Below are 19,053 nucleotides of genomic sequence, written 5' to 3'. Positions count from 1 at the left end.
ATTCTTGGGCGTCTCAGAGGCCTTCAGCATCATACACAATAGTACCGTTTTGAACTACCTGTCAGGCAAATTTGAGAAGGGTTGCTGTAGCGCCATTTCACAAGGATGAAAGAGGTAGTTGTTGTTTTTTAACCTATATGCTCACATCCTTTAGAATATGGGGGAAATGGGCAAAGGTTTTAGCCCCAGGACTGTCACATATAATTCTGATACAACATCATCCTTTATTTCAAAATAAAATAAAACACCATATAATGCAAATGTGTGGAAAGAACAGCAGTTACATCATTCAAAATATTATTATTGCAAGGGACAACGTCTTATGGTAGCAGAGAGTCATTTAGAAAATAATCAAATTTCATGGTGATTAGGATATCACTTGAGATCATTTCTTACAAATATACAAATTAAACATGAAGCTACAAGAAAATTAACAGAATATGAAAATACAGTAATAAGAGATAGCATAATGACTAAGGAATTAGTTTCCCTTTTATCCAAAACGTTTTGAGGACCAGGGAGAAGAGTTGGTGGAAGAAGATTGGAAGAAATTTAAAGTTTATTTGCAGAAACATTGTAAAATGAAGGAATGTTAGAAGGATGCTGGAATGAAATTATGTGGTTTTAGTGGAAATGTTATAAAGGATTAAGTAAAAATAGATTGTTAATTGGTGAAAGGAGAGAATGTAAAGTTACATCATATTAAGATAAATTATAGAACAAAAATTGGGAAAGATGGAAAGGATTTGCTGAAATAGCTAACTGAACTAGAATACAAAAAAGGGAGGTGTGAGGAGGTCAAGGAAACAAGCAAATGAAAGATAAGTTATGTGATGTGTTTTTTTAATTGTTTCTATTTTTCTGTTTTTTTTATTGTGATGTGTTGTCTTGTTTTTGTTTAATTTGGTGTTTTTTCTTCTTTTCTTTCTGTAACCTTTAAAACTTCAATAAATATTATTTAAAAAACAAAAAACAAAAACGTTTATTGAGAACCACTTTTGCCCCCAACAAAATCTAAAAAGCTGGTGGGAATTAAATTGAGATATAAACACTGAAGTGGATAAATGGAACAATTTATGGACAAAAGCAACTACTAGGGAACATTGACTAAAAATTGTGCATGGATAGTATTTAACACCAAGGTGCCTAAAGCCCAATCTTTCCCTCTTATGCTGGAGAGGATGCCAAATTGCAGGTACATACCAATGTATGTGGTGGGAATGTCCACAAATAGAACAATTTTGGTAGGAAGCTTTGAAAAAGATATCTCAAATTACAGCTCAGACAATCTGCATAGCCCAGTTTTTTAGCCTTCCTTAATTTATATACTCCAGATATGGACAAACTGAGAAGTAAGGAATTTACATTTACAAGCGCATTTACAAGTACATTTTCAAACAGCAGCCAGAATGGTAGTAGCCAGAACTTGAAGAACTTTGCGATTAATGAATATTGTTAGGCAAACAACCATAATGCAAAGATTGTCACAAAAATAGAATGTGGGAAGGGGAGAGCAAAAACAAGAATTTTTTATGCTGTATGGTATGATTTGATTAAATATACAGATGAAACAAAACATGAACAAGAAGTACCTGTTTATAAACATCTGCAACCTTTTAGATTTCTGCATTGCAGTGGTTGGACTCAATGACCACTGTGGTCCCTTGCAACTCTACAAGTCTATCTATCTTTTATTTCAATAATAAACAGGCAATACTCTTTAGCTCACTCATATACCTCTGCATTTTCCAAGTTGATTTACTGAAGGATCCATTGAACTGGTTTATGTAATCAACCTCATTATTATATACTGTGAAATAGTGTTTCATATTTACCCCCCAGTGACTCATATTTTCTGTCAGTCATGTTATGGTTTATGTCCTGTTTTATGATTTATGTTTGTACAATTTTGTAACAGAAACATTATTATTATTATTATTATTATTATTATTATTATTATTATTATTATTTACTGCTTCTTTGAAGAAGTGATTGGTCTCAACCACTGTGCAAGAGAAGGCTGAGAGGCTATTCCTGAAGAAGCTTAGAGCCCTTCCAAAACCTGTCCCCCTATTTATTGGAGAATTTCTTCTCCCGCAAAACAAACTAATGTTTTTCCGTCTCCTTTGTAGAACACTGTATAATTCATTTAGAATCTCAGTGGGTGCTGCATGGAACTTACTTTATTGCTGAGAGAGAACTGGTGGAGATGGCGGCGTGTGTGTTTGTTTCATTAAGCATTTTCCTAGCTGGCTGCAATTCTTGATCTGAATAAGTCCCAAGAGGAGAAGGTAACTCATGGCATCTTCCCTTGGGCTTTAGCAGAACGGTAGGAAGCTGAAGAGGCTCACTACCTGGTCTGAGTGCACTTTGATGATATTGTTTTTAAGTTCTTCCTTGTAACCTTTTAAAAAGTTGGCTTGCAGGATGATGGGAGATAAAGATCTGGCCCCGTAGCTCAAAAAGATGAACACCCGTCCCAATCTGTAACCATTACCAGACTGACTCAGTAAAGTTTTAATGGCGTCCAAGAAAGAAGGTTGTTTCTCCTTCTGAGGCATTAAAATTAGAAACATCAGAGAATGGGTTGTGCTAATGACCGAAGGAAATTTTGTCTACGTGAAGCTTGTTGGTTTAGTTTTGGGGCTTCAGTTGACGGCCATATATGGAAGTGTACACATCAACGCTCTTGGCGGTGTGTGGTGTTTGGTTTTTATTTTTTCCATGCAGATGTATGTGGCAGAGAAAAGAAATTTAGTCCTTCGTGCATAATGGGCTTTTACAGTTGTATGACAAAGGGAATATTTTAAATAGCTTTGTTTCTGGAGATTTGATTCTTGGTCAACAACTTGCGAGAGTGCTCAGTTCAGTCCCTGAAGATACGTATAAACGCCCTCCACCCACCCCAAAAGAGAAAAACTCTAATGTCAAAGTCTCGTTTTCCATTTGCATCCTATGAATTGTGTGAGAGAATCTGCAGGTAAAAAAAGCAAAGTGTGTTAATGTGAGGTGGCGCATCCAGCACCACTCACCTGTCACCAAATTGGGCACTTAAGACAGGCCTGAAACTCATAATTTTGGAACAGGATTTATAAAAGCTCTATGTGATTTCATCATATCCTTCACCAAACAATAAGGGATTTATCAAAGGCAACAGAAATGAAGTGCCAGAAATGACTGGCAAAAAAAGAAGAGCAGGGCTCTCATCTTTGAAGTGCATTTCTTTCTTTTCTTTTCGTTTTACCTTGAATATCCCAATTAATCCCAGGGGCCTTTTACACACGATTAAAGATATATGCATAAGTGATTTTAAAGGAGTGATGCATGGAATTTATATGAATATATACTTACTCTTTGTTCTATTTCCAGGAACTGAACTATTGCCTAATGCATTTTCCTTTCGAAATGAGTAAAATAAGTATGTTGGGCTGCCTGAAAAATTGCAGTATGCATTTTTGTGCTGTAAGAAACATTACGAAGTCTGGAGGGCTGTTTTTGTGTTACAGTCCTATCTGGCAATTTTCTTTTTCCTAAAAGCATTTGACTAAATCAAGAAAACTAATGATTGCTACTTCAGTGATACCCAATCTGTGTGTCAGGGAACACTAGCATTGCCAGGAGAGGGGACTGAAATGTTCTTTGCAAAATTAATTCTTCAGCATCCACCACACTGTGCATGGTGAAAACACCTTGTGAAGCATTGACCCACCAATGCCAAATCAATATCTCAAGGGAGAGATGGGCAGCAGCATCTCAAAGGACACTCTGATTTAGGATTACCACCTTGGTTTATTTATTTATTTATTTTGCAGCCCCTGCTCCACTGCCTCTGACAGCACCTTAAAAGTAAAAAAAACTCAGCAGGAGAAGCTGGTCGCTTCATCTCCATGCCAGGCAAAGCTACACCTGCTTAGTATCTGCATGCCAGCCTGCAGTTAAATGCATAGGTTGCCTGAAGATAAAAAGGTAAAGGTAAAGGGATCCCTGACCATTAGGTCCAGTTGTGACCGACTCTGGGGTTGCGGTGCTCATCTCATTTTACTGGCCGAGGGAGCGGGCGTACAGCTTCCGGTTCATGTGGCCAGCATGACTGACCTGCTTCTGGCAAACCAGAGCAGCGCACGGAAACGCCGTTTACCTTCCCGTCGGAGCGGTACCTGTTTATCTACTTGCACTTTGACGTGCTTTCAAACTGCTAGGTTGGCAGGAGCAGGGACCGAGCAACGGGAGCTCACCCCATCGTGGGGATTCAAACCGCCGACCTTCTGATTGGCAAGTCCTAGGCTCTGTGGTTTAACCCACAGCGCCACCCACGTCCCTACCTGAAGATACTTAACTAGTTTTACTTAAAACATTTAATAATAATACCTTTATTGTCATTGTACAACTTGTGTACAATGAAATTAAATGAGCCTCCCCCCACCCACCCAAACACTCAATCTCTTATCGAACAACTCACCACCTCGCAAGTCAATTGCGCTATGCTATTTTCCATTCAGCAGCCTAACAGCCCATGGATAGAAGCTATGATTTAGCCTGTTGTTATGGCTGATTATACTTCTAGATCTCCTGCCCAAGGGTAGAAGATTGAAGAGGTGCTGGCTGGGGTGTGAGCCATCCCGAGAATTTTTCTCACTCTCCTAAGGCAACGATCTCTTGTGATGTCATCAAGGGACAGCCCATGATATCATGGGCTGTATTCACCACCCTCTGTAGAGACTTTCTATCCATGGCTGTCAGGCCAGCATACCACACTGTGATACAATATGAAAGGACACTTTCTATTGTGGACTGGCAAAATGGGTTCGTCAATTGTTGTTTATCATTGTTCTTTCTGAAGAACCTGAGGAAATGGAGTCTCTGTTGGGCCTTTCTGACCACCTGAGTTATGTTGATTTTCCAAGTGAAGTCCTCACTAAGGTAAACTCCCAGGAATTTAAAGGAGGAGACTCTCTCCACACAGCCCCCTTCTCTTCCTCCAGAAGTCCAACACCATCTCCTTTGTCTTATCCAAGCAGGTGCTTCCAAATACACCTAGAATTTTGCTGGGAGAGACAGGGGCCAGGCTCACTAATGCCCATCTAACACTACGTGGCGATGCAGACTTTTGAACCCTTTCTGCATGTCTACGAACTTGTCAGAGAAATCTTGCAAACAGAGGCACAAAGTGAAAGCAAATGCTAGTGTAGGGCCAGGAATTGTGGCCTCCAGGACCAAAGGTGACCCCCGTAACCAGGAATATTATCCAGCTTCCCAGCTGGCAGTGCAGAGGAAGTGGGTGCATTGGTAGGAAGAGGCACTTGGGATTGGTTGCCTTTTGAGAGTGAAATGCAGCTTTATCCCTTGAGCAGAAACATTCAGCAGAAACGAGACGGAAGCAGGAATTCAGAAGGTGAAAAGGTAACAATTAGGCAGATTGATGAGCAAGTATATCGGGAGGTCTGAAGAACCATGTTTCCTTCTCTATTAACATTTTGCTGATGTTACACTTTTTTCCTGTGTCAGGCATTAAGCAGGGGGCACACCTTTCATTAATGAAAGTGTTATCAAACTATAACCACAGATGAGGTTTTGCTATAGACAGGGTATGACATCATAGCACCTTTCTTGAAGGGCAAGTCACAGATAAAGTATTGCAGTGTGTTTAAAATCTTCAGCAGTTAATTGTCCCTCTTGGCTATTTCTTATGCTTAACTCTTTACCATGTTGGAAAAGGGAAGAGAGGCATTTAAATGAACACAAGTGTGGCAATCACACACAGGGCCCCCGGACGTTTGACAGTCTGTTGACCCTGTGCCGCCACTGTGATTGCTTTTTCCGCTGCCACCACCCCATATCTCACGGGACACACGGAGTCCAGTCAGTTATTAACATAAACAAATAATCAAGTTTATTTTTAAATGCAGGAACAAGCTTATGGTTTCAGTTAGTTTTTCTTGACAGTTTCTTATTCTTAGTTCCTAACAACTCCAAACTGATTATTCCAACTGTCTGACTCCACCTAACAATTCCTCTCACTCTCTCACAATACAACTCTACCAACCCACACCTGAACCTCCCTCTTCCTTCTTCAACTCCCAAACCTCAACCCTCAACTCAACTGACTTTCAAAACCTCCCACTCTAACTTTTATTTTATTTTTTAAGAATATTTATTAAAGTTTTCAATAGTAGTATAATAAAAATCAAAAAGAAGAAAGAAAAGAAAAATAACAAAAATACAAAAATGAAAATAATTAAAAGCACACAAAATTTCCATTACTTATTTCCATTAACTTATTTCCCAGAGCTCCTCATACCTCCTTTTTTGTATTCCAATTCAAATTGTTAGTTCAGCAAATCCTTATCAATAAATTTTAACCTAATTCTAAACCTTATTTTCCATATTCTCTTAGGGCATTACAGCTGGAAACCACTTAGTTTCTATCCAACATCATTCTAACATTCATTAATTTTGCAATATTTCTGTAAATAATCTTTAAATTTCTTCCAATCTTCTTCCGCCGACTCTTCTCCCTGGTCTCGGATTCTGCCGGTCATTTCTGCCAATCCCATATAGTCCATCACCTTCATCTGCCATTCTTCCAGAGTGGGTAGATCCTGTGTCTTCCAGTACTTTGCAATGAGTATTCTTGCTGCTGTTGTGGCATACATAAAGAAAGTTCTATCCTTCTTTGGCACCAATTGGCCGACCATACCCAGGAGAAAGGCCTCTGGTTTCTTCAAGAAGGTATATTTAAATACCTTTTTCATTTCATTATAAATCATTTCCCAGAAAGCCTTAATCCTTGGGCACGTCCACCAAAGGTGAAAGAATGTACCTTCATTTTCTTTGCATTTCCAACATTTATTATCGGGCAAATGATAAATTTTTGCAAGCTTGACTGGGGTCATGTACCACCTGTAAATCATTTTCATAATATTCTCTCTTAAGGCATTACATGCCGTAAACTTCATACCTGTGGTCCATAACTGTTCCTAGTCAGCAAACATAATGTTATGTCCAACATCTTGTGCCCATTTAATCATAGAAGATTTCACCGTTTCCTCCTGAGTATTCCATTTCAACAGCAAGTTATACATCTTTTATTCCCCCCTTGCCAATCACATCACACCTATTTTAACCCTTTCCTTATGACCCATCTAGGAGTCAAACGCCACAACAAATAACTCAGAGCTTGATATTCAAGCCAAACGGAGGGCTTGGCCTGTGACTAGAGAGTCAGAGGTTTTTTTTTTCCGCCTTTGCACTGCTCCTTAGCACTCTTCAATGCTAAATTGAAGCAAACATCAATGCAGAGAAAACATGAATAGCTGTTTGCTCCAATTGAGTGCTAAAAAGTGATTTTCCGGGACAGCAGGACAAGAGGAAGCAGTGTGGATAAGCCCTGAGTTGTGCAGGCTCATGAAAGTTTGGCTTTTCACCCAACAGAAGGTGTGCTTTGACATGGCACAAAAGCTGGTCCTGCAGTCTATTTTATGCTGCATTCACTCATTAAGTACTGGGCAAGTTAGAAGAAGAAATAGTGTCTTAGTGAACTGGGCAGTATCTTTGTGGCAGCCAGCGTAACTTGTGATCCGGAGCCACCAAGCTGAATTGCAGCCTGTCAGCCATGGAGAGTGGTTTACCCTTCCTTTATTTATTTTTTTATTGCTTTGGTTTTCACAGAGAGCAGAAACATGTGGTTTATCAAGCTCCCAATCACCTGCCATACATAACCGATGGGCTGCAATTGGCTTAATTGGCCACAGTCAGGACTGTCACCTAGGGATGCGGGTGGCGCTGTGGGTTAAACCACTGAGTCTTGGGCTTGCCGATCAGAAGGTCGGCGGTTCGAATCCCCGCAACGGGGTGAGCTCCCATTGCTCGGTCCCTGCTCCTGCCAACCTAGCCGTTCGAAAGCACGTCAAAGTGCAAGTAGATAAATAGGTACCACTCTGGCGGGAAGGTAAATGGCGTTTCCGTGTGCTGCTCTGGTTCGCCAGAAGCATCTTAGTCATGCTGGCCACATGACCCAGAAGCTGTACGCCGGCCAATAAAGCGAGATGAGCGCTGCAACCCAAGAGTCGGCCCCAACTGGACCTAATGGTCAGGGGTCCCTTTACACTTTACCATTAGGACTGTCACCTAAACAGAAAAAAGCCCAAACTGCCCTTTTGCTTTCTTTCCAGACGGTTTCCAGAAAATCATTTCAGGACTATTCCACTCCTTTTTTTTCAAATGATCCACCACAAGCCCTGTTCAAATAGCACTTTTTAAAAGAGTTGGCAATCCTACTCACATGTGTTCCAGCATGCCAGCCTGCTTTGGGGCTAAACCTGTCAAGAAAGCACGACACACATGCATATCTCATATTCATACCAGTTTTTCTTGTACTGCCCCACTCCCCATGTTTTGGATGTTTTCCCACATCTCCTGCCTTGCCTTATACTCTCTCCATTTGCAGGTGGTATTACTTGCATGGTCAAAATTCAGCATGAAAACAAGATAATATAAAACACAGAGCAAGTTTTAGAATCTGTTTCATTTATAATAATTATTATTATAATTATAATAAATTTCATTTATACCCCACCCACCCCGGCCAGAGCCGGGCTCGGGGTGGCTAACACCAGTAAAATTACAGTAAAATCATAATGGGGAGGGGGGAGAAACCAATTTAAAATGCAGGTTAAAATGCAATTTAAAATTCAGCCTCATTTTAAAAGTAGCCTATGGATCAAAACCATAAGGGGAGGGAAACATAAGGGTCAGACTGAGTCCAAACCAAAGGCCAGGCAGAACAGCTCTGTCTTGCAGGCTCTGCGGAAAGATGTCAAGTCCCGCAGGACCCTAGTCTCTTGGGACAGAGCGTTCCACCAAGTCGGGGCCAGTACTGAAAAGGCCCTGGCTCTAGTTGAGACCAAGAATTATGAGACTGAATTTTGCTTCCTTCCCACTGGGAGAGTGCCATTTTGTCCCCTGCTTTCTGAACTACCTGACCTTGGTAATCTTTACACCAGATTTGTAAGGTAAGCCAGTGTTGTTGTCTTTCTCATATTGGAGATGGGAGCTGAGAGCGAGAGGCAAGGATGTGAAAATCCAGCTACCTTCATTGCCAGCAATTTAAAAATTGGGTCTGGCGAGTGTCAGCTGGGCTGCTGAGGACAACAAGAAACCTGTTTCTGTTGCCCCAATATGAGCTGCTATGTGTGGGACCTGGCTGGCATCTCCTTATAATAATAGCAACATGCATATAGTGCTTCTCTCTCGCCCCAGAGTAATTACAAACATCAACCACTAATTGGAGGAAGGGTTCCCAAGTTAGGCTTAGCTGTGGAATGCATTTGGCTCCAATTCTGTCAGCACTCAACACCCGAGTTTGCAAATTGGAGAACTGATGATAGATAAAACGATTAGTTAGATATCTTCTCCATTAGCAATGCAGATTGAGGAGTTCTAAAATTTCCCAAACAGTGTGTGCATAAGGCAATATTTCACCTCGCTGACAGTAAGCCGTTCTGAAATGTGCTAGCCTGCCTGACTGTTGGTATACCTTAACCTGTCCTCGTCTATGAATGCCTGAGGCCAGGGGTCAGCAAACTTTTTCAGCAAGGAGCTGGTCCACTGTCCCTCAGACCTTGTTGGGAGACGGACTATATTTTTTGGGGGGAAATGAACGAATTCCTATGCCCCACAAATAACCCAGAGATGTATTTTAAATAAAAGCACACATTCTACTCATGTAAAAACACCAGGCAGGGACGCGGGTGGCACTGTGGGTAAAACCTCCGCGCCTAGGGCTTGCCGATCGCATGGTCGGCGGTTCAAATCCCCGCGGTGGGGTGAGCTCCCGTCTTCGGTCCCAGCTCCTGCCCACCTAGCAGTTCGAAAGCACCCCTAAGTGCAAGTAGATAAATAGGTACCGCTTTATAGCGGGAAGGTAACTGGCGTTTCCGTGTGCTGCGCTGGTGCTGACTCGCCAGAACAGCTTCGTCACGCTGGCCACGTGACCCGGAAGTGTCTCCGGACAGCGCTGGCCCCCGGCCTCTTAAGTGAGTTGGGCGCACAACCCTAGAGTCGGACACGACTGGCCCGTATGGGCAGGGGTACCTTTATCTTTAAAAACACCAGGCAGGCCCCACAGATAACCCAGAGATGCATTTTAAATAAAAGGGCACATTCTACTCATGTAGAAACACGCTGATTCCCAGACCATCCGTGGGCCGGATTGAGAAGGTGATTGTGCTGGATCCAGCCCCTGGGCCTTAGTTTGCCTACCCATGCCTGAGGCCCACACCTGAAGCAAGTAGCATCTGGTGAAGTCAGATCAGAGGCAGGTGAAGCAAATCAAGTCCAGTCAACATTTGCAAAATCAAACCATAGCAAACAAGGTGCAATCAGAGGTTGTCTTGCACAGAGGGCAGAGAAAAACAACACCCTTGTTTAGCTGGATGAAGTTGTTGCCCCAGCAAGGAGCTGAAGATCTTATGTAGTGTGGTCAGCTCTGCCTGCCTAGAGGAGCTGTCGGGGTTGTTACCTGACACTCGTTTTGCAGTCTTTGACTTCCACAAGGCTGGTCAATGGGGGGTCATGTTCTTCGGTACGGCTGTGTCATCTGGTTGGAAGAGTCCCAAATGGCATATGGATGGTTCTCCCCACTGAAGAAGAAACCTGAGCTTCATCCTCATCAGAGTCCTCTGCCGCACATTGCAGGCCCCAGGGTGATGCCATATCCTAACTTTGCGTAGCGCAAGCCTGTTGAGACACAACATACATAGGTTTGGGCTTTAGAAATATGCTTGTCATTTTATATCACTTCAGGTCAGTGTGAACTTTCTCATTGAGCACATTTGCACATCTTGAAAACTGTGTGTGTGTGTGTGCATGCATATAATGTGTTGCCATGAAGTTTTCTACATCAAATACTCATAATCTAGTATTAGGTACTCATTGGTAAAACAGAAAAGCCATGGGGTCAAGTAGGTTCTGCCTGGCTTGAACTTTATCCATCAGGAACAGAACATTTCCTGCCCTTAGTAAAGCAGATTGCCAAATTCAGCTGGCTTTGTCGCTACTGTCATACCCTGAAGTTAATGCCATTCTGAGTTTCACCTTTTAAAAATGTAAAACAAACTTGTTTCCTTGCACAAGCAAGTAACTTGTTCTTTGTTTCGTTTTCTCCTATCTGATCAAGCTCATTTGTGGTGAACAAAACATTAAGGAATGATGCCCAGCAGAAGAAAAACAAATCTTTTCCTAATAACGATGCACGTTTTGTTAAAAGTTTCCAGATGCCTAATCTGTTGCTAATTTGGTCGTCCTTGCTTGGGCACAAATGAAACAGTATTAGGATGATTCCATTTTGTAGCCACATTGATGCTTTTAAGTTTAAGAGGTTGTTCCATTAGAACCACTGAGTTCTGTTGGATTGTATGTATCAACGTAAGTGATTTGTGCTGTGCAGACTTGTTTTTTCAATAGCAAAATTAATACAGAAAAGGGAATAATAATGTGGGTAACACTCTATGTCTGAGATCCACATCAGTCATAGGATCAGACTTGGGGTGAGGGTGTCTGTGCTAATGGAAAGATATGCAGGTCGTCCCTGGATATTTTTTTAATTTAAATTATTTCTTATTCCCTCAAAATTAAGTTTTGTTGTTGTTTAGTCGTTTAGTCATGTCCGACTCTTCGTGACCCCCTGGACCAGAGCACGCCAGGCACTTCTGTCTTCCACTGCCTCCCGCAGTTTGGTCAGACTCATGTTTGTAGCTTTGAGAACACCGTCCAACCATCTTGTCCTCATCAGGGTCTTTTCCAGGGAGTCTTCTCTTCTCATGAGGTGGCCAAAGTACTGGAGCCTCAGCTTCATGATCTGTCCTTCGAGTGAGCACAACAAAATTAAGTTTAGGGGAAAATAATTGGCAACTTTGGTCCCAGGTTTTGCAGCCATTGCACACTTAGTGGAACTTATTCAGTAACCTTGGACCTCATCCCCCAGGACTCTGGTGACGATGAGATGCACACACAAAACAGCTTGCCTAATGGTCTCCATTCAGGTCCTCCATGAATCACCGTTCAGGATGTGCAAACTGCCCCTCCCATCCGATATATGTTGCTGGTCTCTCAAATGCCTCAGATTCCTTCTGCCCCCAAACATAATGTTCTACATTCGCCGTGAAAATTTGTATTTTGGTGACATTTGGTGTAAATGCTAGTAGGGCCCCAATTCTTACGTTGCTGTAAAGAGGAACAAAAACTCAGTGCTCCCAAAAGGGTACCCAGATAGCATTTGAAGTCTTATTCTCATCAGGTCTCCTTGATTAGAATCTGAGCCAACTGTATCTTTTGTCCATGATCCTTGCTGTTACTCCTTTTTAATAATATATTATAGTTCGTCTATTTTTAAGGGGCATTAATAGTTGCGTGTTGTATAGGAGTTAATATAAGGAGCGTTAGCATGTCATCTAAACTGGCAATTATATCATGTTGTAGATCCTGTAGAAAGAAAAATACACTCAGAGGAGTTACATGGAAAGTATCAGACATTTGAAGGGCAGCCCAGGACGCGAGGCCTCTGGAGAGAAGGAGAAGGCAGTGAATGTGGGAAGGCCTGAGCGTCCTCCTCGCACTTGTCACTTTTAATCACTGTCAATAACTTTTTTGTGGCTGAGTCACATTCTCGGAGTTGAGCCTGCCAGCCAGAGTCCCACAGTCGTTAATTGTGGTGATTCCAGGAGAAGGTTTTGGAAGGTGGTATTGGGATAATGTTGTTCCTCCCTGTGGGAATTATCCTCCCGGGTTTCTCAGGACTGTAGTATCATATCCTATATAACGGCTAGATCTATACAAATGAAAGAAGCATTTCAGTTAAAAGAGTGGTTAATAATAATAATAATAATAATAATAATAATAATAATAATTTATTATTTGTACCCCGCCCATCTGGCTGGGTTTTCCCAGCCACTCTGGGCGGCTTCCATAGAAACCAAAAATACACTAAAATATCACACGCTAAAAACTTTCCTGAACAGGGCTGCCTTAAGATGTCTTCTGAATGTCAGGTAGTTGTTTATCGCTTTGACATCTGATGGGAGGGCGTTCCACAGGGCGGGTGCCACTACCGAGAAGGCCCTCTCCCTGGTTCCCTGTAGCTTTGCTTCTCACAATGACGGAACCGCCAGAAGGCCCTTGGCGCTGGATCTCAGCGTCCGGGCAGAACGATGGGGATGGAGACGCTCCTTCAGGTATACTGGGCCGAGGCAGTTTAGGGCTTTAAAGGTCAACACCATCACTTTGAATTGTGCTCGGAAACATACTGGGAGCCAATGTAGGTCTTTCAAGACCGGTGCTATACGGTCTCAGCGGCCACTCCCAGTCACCAGCCTAGCTGCCACATTCTGGATTAGTTGTAGTTTCCGGGTCACCTTCAAAGGTAGCCCCACGTAGAGCGCATTGCAGTAGTCCAAGCGGGAGATAACTAGAGCATGCACCACTCTGGCGAGACAGTTCATGGGCAGGTAGGGTCTCAGCCTGCGTACCAGATGGAGATGATAAACAGCTGCCCTGGACACAGAATTGACCTGCGCCTCCATGGACAGCTGTGAGTCCAAAATGACTCCCAGGCTGCGCACCTGGTCCTTCAGGGGCACAGTTACCCCATTCAGGACCAGGGAGTCCTCCACACCAGCCCGCCCCCTTCGTAAAGGGAAATCAAGTTGTGAAAGAACCATATGGTGCCGCAGTGTTTTATAATGCAAGTCCAGTATACCTGAAGGAGCTTCTCCACCTCCATCGTTCTGCCTGGACACTGAGGTCCATCTCCAAGGGCCTTCTGGCGGTTCCCTCACTGCAAGAAGCCAAGTTACAGGGAACCAGGCAGAGGGCCTTCTTGGTAGTGGTACCCACCCTGTGGAACACCCTCCCACCAGATGTCAAAGAGAAAAATAACTACCAAACTTTTAGAAGATATCTGAAGGCAGCCCTGTTTAGGGAAGCTTTTAATGTTTAATAGGTTATTGTATTTTAGTGTTTTGTTGGAAGCCACCCAGAGTGGCTGGGGGGACCCAGCCAGATGGGCAGGGTATAAATGATGATGATGATGATGATGATGATGATGATGATGATGCATACAAAATGGCTTTTCTTTACTAATGTAGCTGAGGTCAACATCTGGCCAGTTGCAACCAGTTCAGTGGTTTGCTGGGTAAAATCAGTGAGTTCCATTATGTGTCAAAAGAGCAGGAAAAGTGTGTATCTCATGTAAGAGTATTGTGTGTTGGATAGGGAAGGAAGGATTCGGCAAGGCAGCGAATTATTCTCTAGGTACCGTTTCAACACATTTCCCCTGTTAGGTTCCTCCAATACTACTGAGGAAAATATCTGTAACCTAGAGGCAGGCGAAAGGACCATTAAATGCTGCTAAGATACTTCAGCATAACATTGTAATTTGAGCAATACAAATTGCAGAGAAAATTTGCCAACTGGCTTATTTCCATTAGGCCAAAGCTGATTTTATTATAGCAAATAATGTTGGTTGAATGGGTAATTTTTGCAATAGATTTGTGATAAAATACTTTCTGTCAAGAGATGTAAAAGCTTGGACAGGTGGAACTTGTTTAGCAAGGCATTTTTAAAAATTTTTTAGCAGGAAAAGCATTGTGAAGGCAGCAGAATAATTGTGATTTTATTTGACAGTTTGTGGAAGAGCAGATATAGGCACATGACATTAATCTTAAAGCGGTATGTTAGTAACTTTAATGACTATCCAGTTCAAATACTGCTATGGTACTGGAGTAATTAAAATGAAATTATAGTCTTAAAAATTGCTCTGTCTCTTTGGTATCTGTTTATTGTTCCAATAATTGACCTAGTAAAAATGCTCCTTTCATAAGTAAAATATGTAGGGAGGGCGATATTTTATTGATTTTGTGACACAGAAAAACCCCACAGAAACAAAATTGAACTTTTCAAATGAAGTTCAAAAGTTAATCTATTTTTATGGGCTTTGCAACGTACCAACCAAAGCTTACTTAGCTTTGCTTGGTTGAACCGTTTAATTAATTTGAAATATATCCTCTTAGTTTCAGTCAACTTTAAGTAATTGTGTTTGGTTGGCTTGCTTGCTTAAATATAAGAAGTAGATAAGTTAAAATGAATCGGTTGTGGCTTTGTTGAACAATCAGTTAGAAAGAAAATTAAATGTTGTTACAATGGCACCTGATTTCTCATATAAAACCTCTGGAGTTCCAGTAGCCAGAGCAATGCTCAATAGCAGCCATTCTACAGTGAATATTCTAGCAATATGGGAAGTGGCAGGGCACATAAACTTCCTCAGTCTATCCCTTGTATATTCTCTTTAAGACATCTGTTTTCTTGGGATTTTAAAACTATTTTAAAAAATGGTGTGAAAAAACAGTCAGCAGTTCAATCATATATTGGACTCACTGAGTTCAGTGGAACTTTTTCCTGCGTAGGTCTGGATATTTAGGATTGTAGCTTAAAATTTCTATATAGAAGGCTGTGTTATATCTACAAAGCTTGTGTTAAAATGAACAGCCCAAATCACAAAGAAGGAAACTTAAGTCGCCAGAGCGAGGAAGGGCGTTTTCCTTAGCCACTGCCAGATGGTATAAGCATCATTGGCCCAGCTGAATCAGTGGCCTAACTTTTTCCAAGACATCTTTATGCATTCAGTGCTTCTTCGACTTTCTGTACTATTCATACATTCATATGTACCTAGGCCACGCTTCCCACCCCCCTCAAAATAAGGTGGAGGGGAGGTCGGGAGAGGAAGAATCATAGCAGCCGAGTTTTGTTCTCATCCAGGTTTCTTATATGCAAGCAGTCCTGAGTCATCATGACACATACAAGCAGTGGCATAGCGTGGGGGATGCAGGGGGGGCCAGCCGCACCGGGCACAACATCTGGGGGGGCGCGCTCGCACTCGCAGCTCTCTGCCCCTACCTGGCTCACTCACTCTCTCTCACTGCAGTGCTGGCTGTGCGAATCCAATCCAAACCGCCGGGTCGCCGCCCACTGTGGAGGGGGGGTGCCAGGCGTGCGGGTTAGGGGGCGCAAATTACTTGCCTTGCCCCGGGTGCTGACAACCCACGCTACGCCACTGCATACAAGATTTCCAGAGGGTGATAACGCAGGTCCCCTTAGTTTGTCTTCTGACCATAAAGGTAAAGGTAAAGGGACCCCTGACTATTAGGTCCAGTCGTGACCGACTCTGGAGTTGCGGCGCTCATCTTGCTTTATTGGCCGAGGGAGCTGGTGTACAGCTTCTGGGTCATGTGGCCAGCATGACTAAGCCGCTTCTGGCAAACCAGAGCAGTGCAAGGAAACGCCGTTTACCTTCCCACTGGAGCGGTACCTATTTATCTACTTGCACTTTGACGTGCTTTTGAACTGCTAGGTGGGCAGGAGCAGGGTCCGAGCAATGGGAGCTCACCCCGTCACGGGGATTCGAACCACCAACCTTCTGATCGACAAGTCCTAGGCTCAGTGGTTTAACCCACTGCGCCACCCGTGTCCCCTTCTGACCATAGTTGCATTATAAAAATGAATACCTGTAGCTATTCTTTGGACGCTTCTGCTGATGGTTTTTTTGGGGGGTGGGGCAGGGAGAGATTGGGATTTGCAAAAGCAGATGTGTTCTTAAGAAATAGGTGCACCCTTTTGGTGGAAAAAGTCTTCGATTCAGCCAGCCACATGACTTAGATCAGGCCTGTCCAACAGGTAGATCATGATCTACTGGTAGATCACTGGACGTCTTTCTTAGATTACTGGTAGATCACTGGCTCCCCCCAACGAAGCTCAACAAGTTTGGGTCCCCTAAAAAAAGCTCAACAACAACTTTGACCTGAACTCCCAAAAAGGGGGCTGATCACTGCCAGTTTTTAACTCTGTGAGTAGATTGCAGTCTCTTGGGAGTTGGCCACTCCTGACTTAGATGTAACAGCTACTCTTCTGTTTCAGAAGTCATGGCATAGCCATATTTAGGAAAATAATATAAGCAGCTGTGAATATGTGTGTTTCTTTGTGTGGTGTGGGAACTGGAGGGACATATTTTGCTGGTCACAAGGGCAACTTTATTTACTGATGCTGCTACGTGACATGAAAGGCGTGTTAGTGATATAATGTGTAGAAGGTAGACCATAATAGATTTGCTTGCTGACAGGATGAGTAAGCCAGAGAAAACAATGAAATAAGACAAATAGTAGTTCTTAATTTCTAATTTAAAAAATTGAGGGGGGGGGGACCCTAGGGAAGAAATGTCTACAGTAAAAATTCAGTCTGCTTTTTCAGTTATAGATTGTATGAGAGTAATGTGTCTTCATATATTGGATAAAATTTGGGATGAACAAGAAATTTGGTTCAGTTTGCATTATAATGTATGAATCTACCCAATTTGCACTTCCCAAAACAATATGGGAATGAGAGCACAGAAATGTGCACATCTCCAAATATCGCAATGACACACTGAAACACTGATAAATTTTCACGCACACTTTTAAAAAATCACAAAAATGGTGTGGAGATGTGAAGGGCTGACTTTAAGAGTGGGAAAACAAGAAACTAAGAAAAACCCAGATTAACAGATAAAATCTAATTGAAGGCAATTCTATTGATAGTAAGAACTAAGGTAGAAATCATTTCCACACTTATTAGGGACTAAGATCTCCTGGAATCCATCAGTGATAGTGAACTAAGTTTTACTCAGAGTAGACCCATTGAAATCAAGAAACTTGATTATGGTATTTAAAACTTAGTTGAATAACACCCAATGGGACTTCTGAATAAACTGTTTATGATTGCACTGTATTTCATCACACTGATTCCAAATTGCGCTTAACTTTTCACCTTATTTATTGACTTGGTATCATAACTGATGTTTTCCCTATTATGGCTTGTACTAGGATGAGAAGGAAAAACTGACCTGGAAAGACCGTACCCCTGGCTATCTAGTGAACTTTGCATCTATCTTATTTATGGTAATTTTGAATTTTATTTCCTTGCTTCTTTAACAGTGGCCTATATTAAATTTACCCTGACTGCATGGATCTTCAGACTGAATCAATATTCCCTAACATATGCATTACCTTTGCTGTTTTCCCTCAGTGTGTCCTTCTTTTAGACTGAATTGGTGATGGACTAAGAATTGCAAAAGTTAAAAACGTCAATTGCACCACAAAGTCCAGATTCAGTGCTTGGTGCCGGATTGGTTCAATTACCAGCTCATTTGCCAGATCGTGGTTGCCCCTCCCAGAACATCTCAGACCGTGGATGTTGGAGCACAGTGGTCGCATTGTTCTTGCTCTTTGCCTGAGCCACTCCCCAATAAGCATCTTCCTGAGCTGCTACCCAGGCACTGACAATACTTGCTTTTTGCTCCCTGGACTGCCTGGTTGTCTTATCTAGTCACCTTCTCCCAATGCATCACAAAAAGAAAGACCCTAACTGAGCTACCAGGCAGAGAGAGAGACAGTCCAGGCCACAAACGCCAGCAGATATTGCACATATACATGTGTTGCTTTACTCACGTCCTGTGAACTAGTGCCACAAGTGTTGCATTGCAGCATTTGAGCAGGTGCCAAGGAGGTGCCAGGCAGAACGGCATGTGGCTGGTCTGTGTCAGTCCACTAGCCTGTTGCCTTCCAGTGCAGTCGAGGATGATGTTCCCTTGCCAGTGTTGGAGTAAGAGTCAGCTTCTGATTGGCAATCAGAAGGTTGGCAGTTCAAATCCCCACTACGGGGTGAGCTCCCGTTGCTCGGTCCCTGCTCCTGCCCACCTAGCAGTTCGAAAGCACGTCAAGTGCAAGTAGATAAATAGGTACCACTCTGGCGGGAAGGTCAACGGCGTTTCCGTGCGCTGCTCTGGTTCACCAGAAGCGGCTTAGTCATGCTGGCCACATGACCTGGAAGCTGTACGCCGGCTCCCTTGGCCAATAAAGCGAGATGAGCGCCACAACCCCAGAGTCAGTCACGACTGGACCTAATGGCCAGGGGTCCCTTTACCTTTAAAGATGCTAATAGCAGTCATCCTTTACAGATCCAACAAGGAGA

At 42.7% G+C, this 19,053-nt stretch overlaps 1 protein-coding gene across 1 annotated transcript in view; it reads left to right on the top strand.

The window, feature by feature from the left end:
* ANO2 (anoctamin 2) overlaps nucleotides 1–19,053 on the top strand; it is a 152,789-nt gene that overhangs the window by 95,231 nt on the left and 38,505 nt on the right. The window contains exon 14 of the mRNA XM_081911712.1: nucleotides 17,907–17,981. Within this exon, the coding sequence (XP_081767838.1) occupies nucleotides 17,907–17,981 (75 nt within the window). The remainder of the gene's footprint in view (nucleotides 1–17,906; nucleotides 17,982–19,053) is intronic.

This window comes from Podarcis melisellensis, assembly GCF_964234715.1.
Source record: "Podarcis melisellensis genome assembly, chromosome: 5".
Taxonomy (NCBI): Eukaryota; Metazoa; Chordata; class Lepidosauria; order Squamata; family Lacertidae; genus Podarcis; species Podarcis melisellensis.
This window is presented reverse-complemented; position numbering and strand designations above follow the sequence as displayed.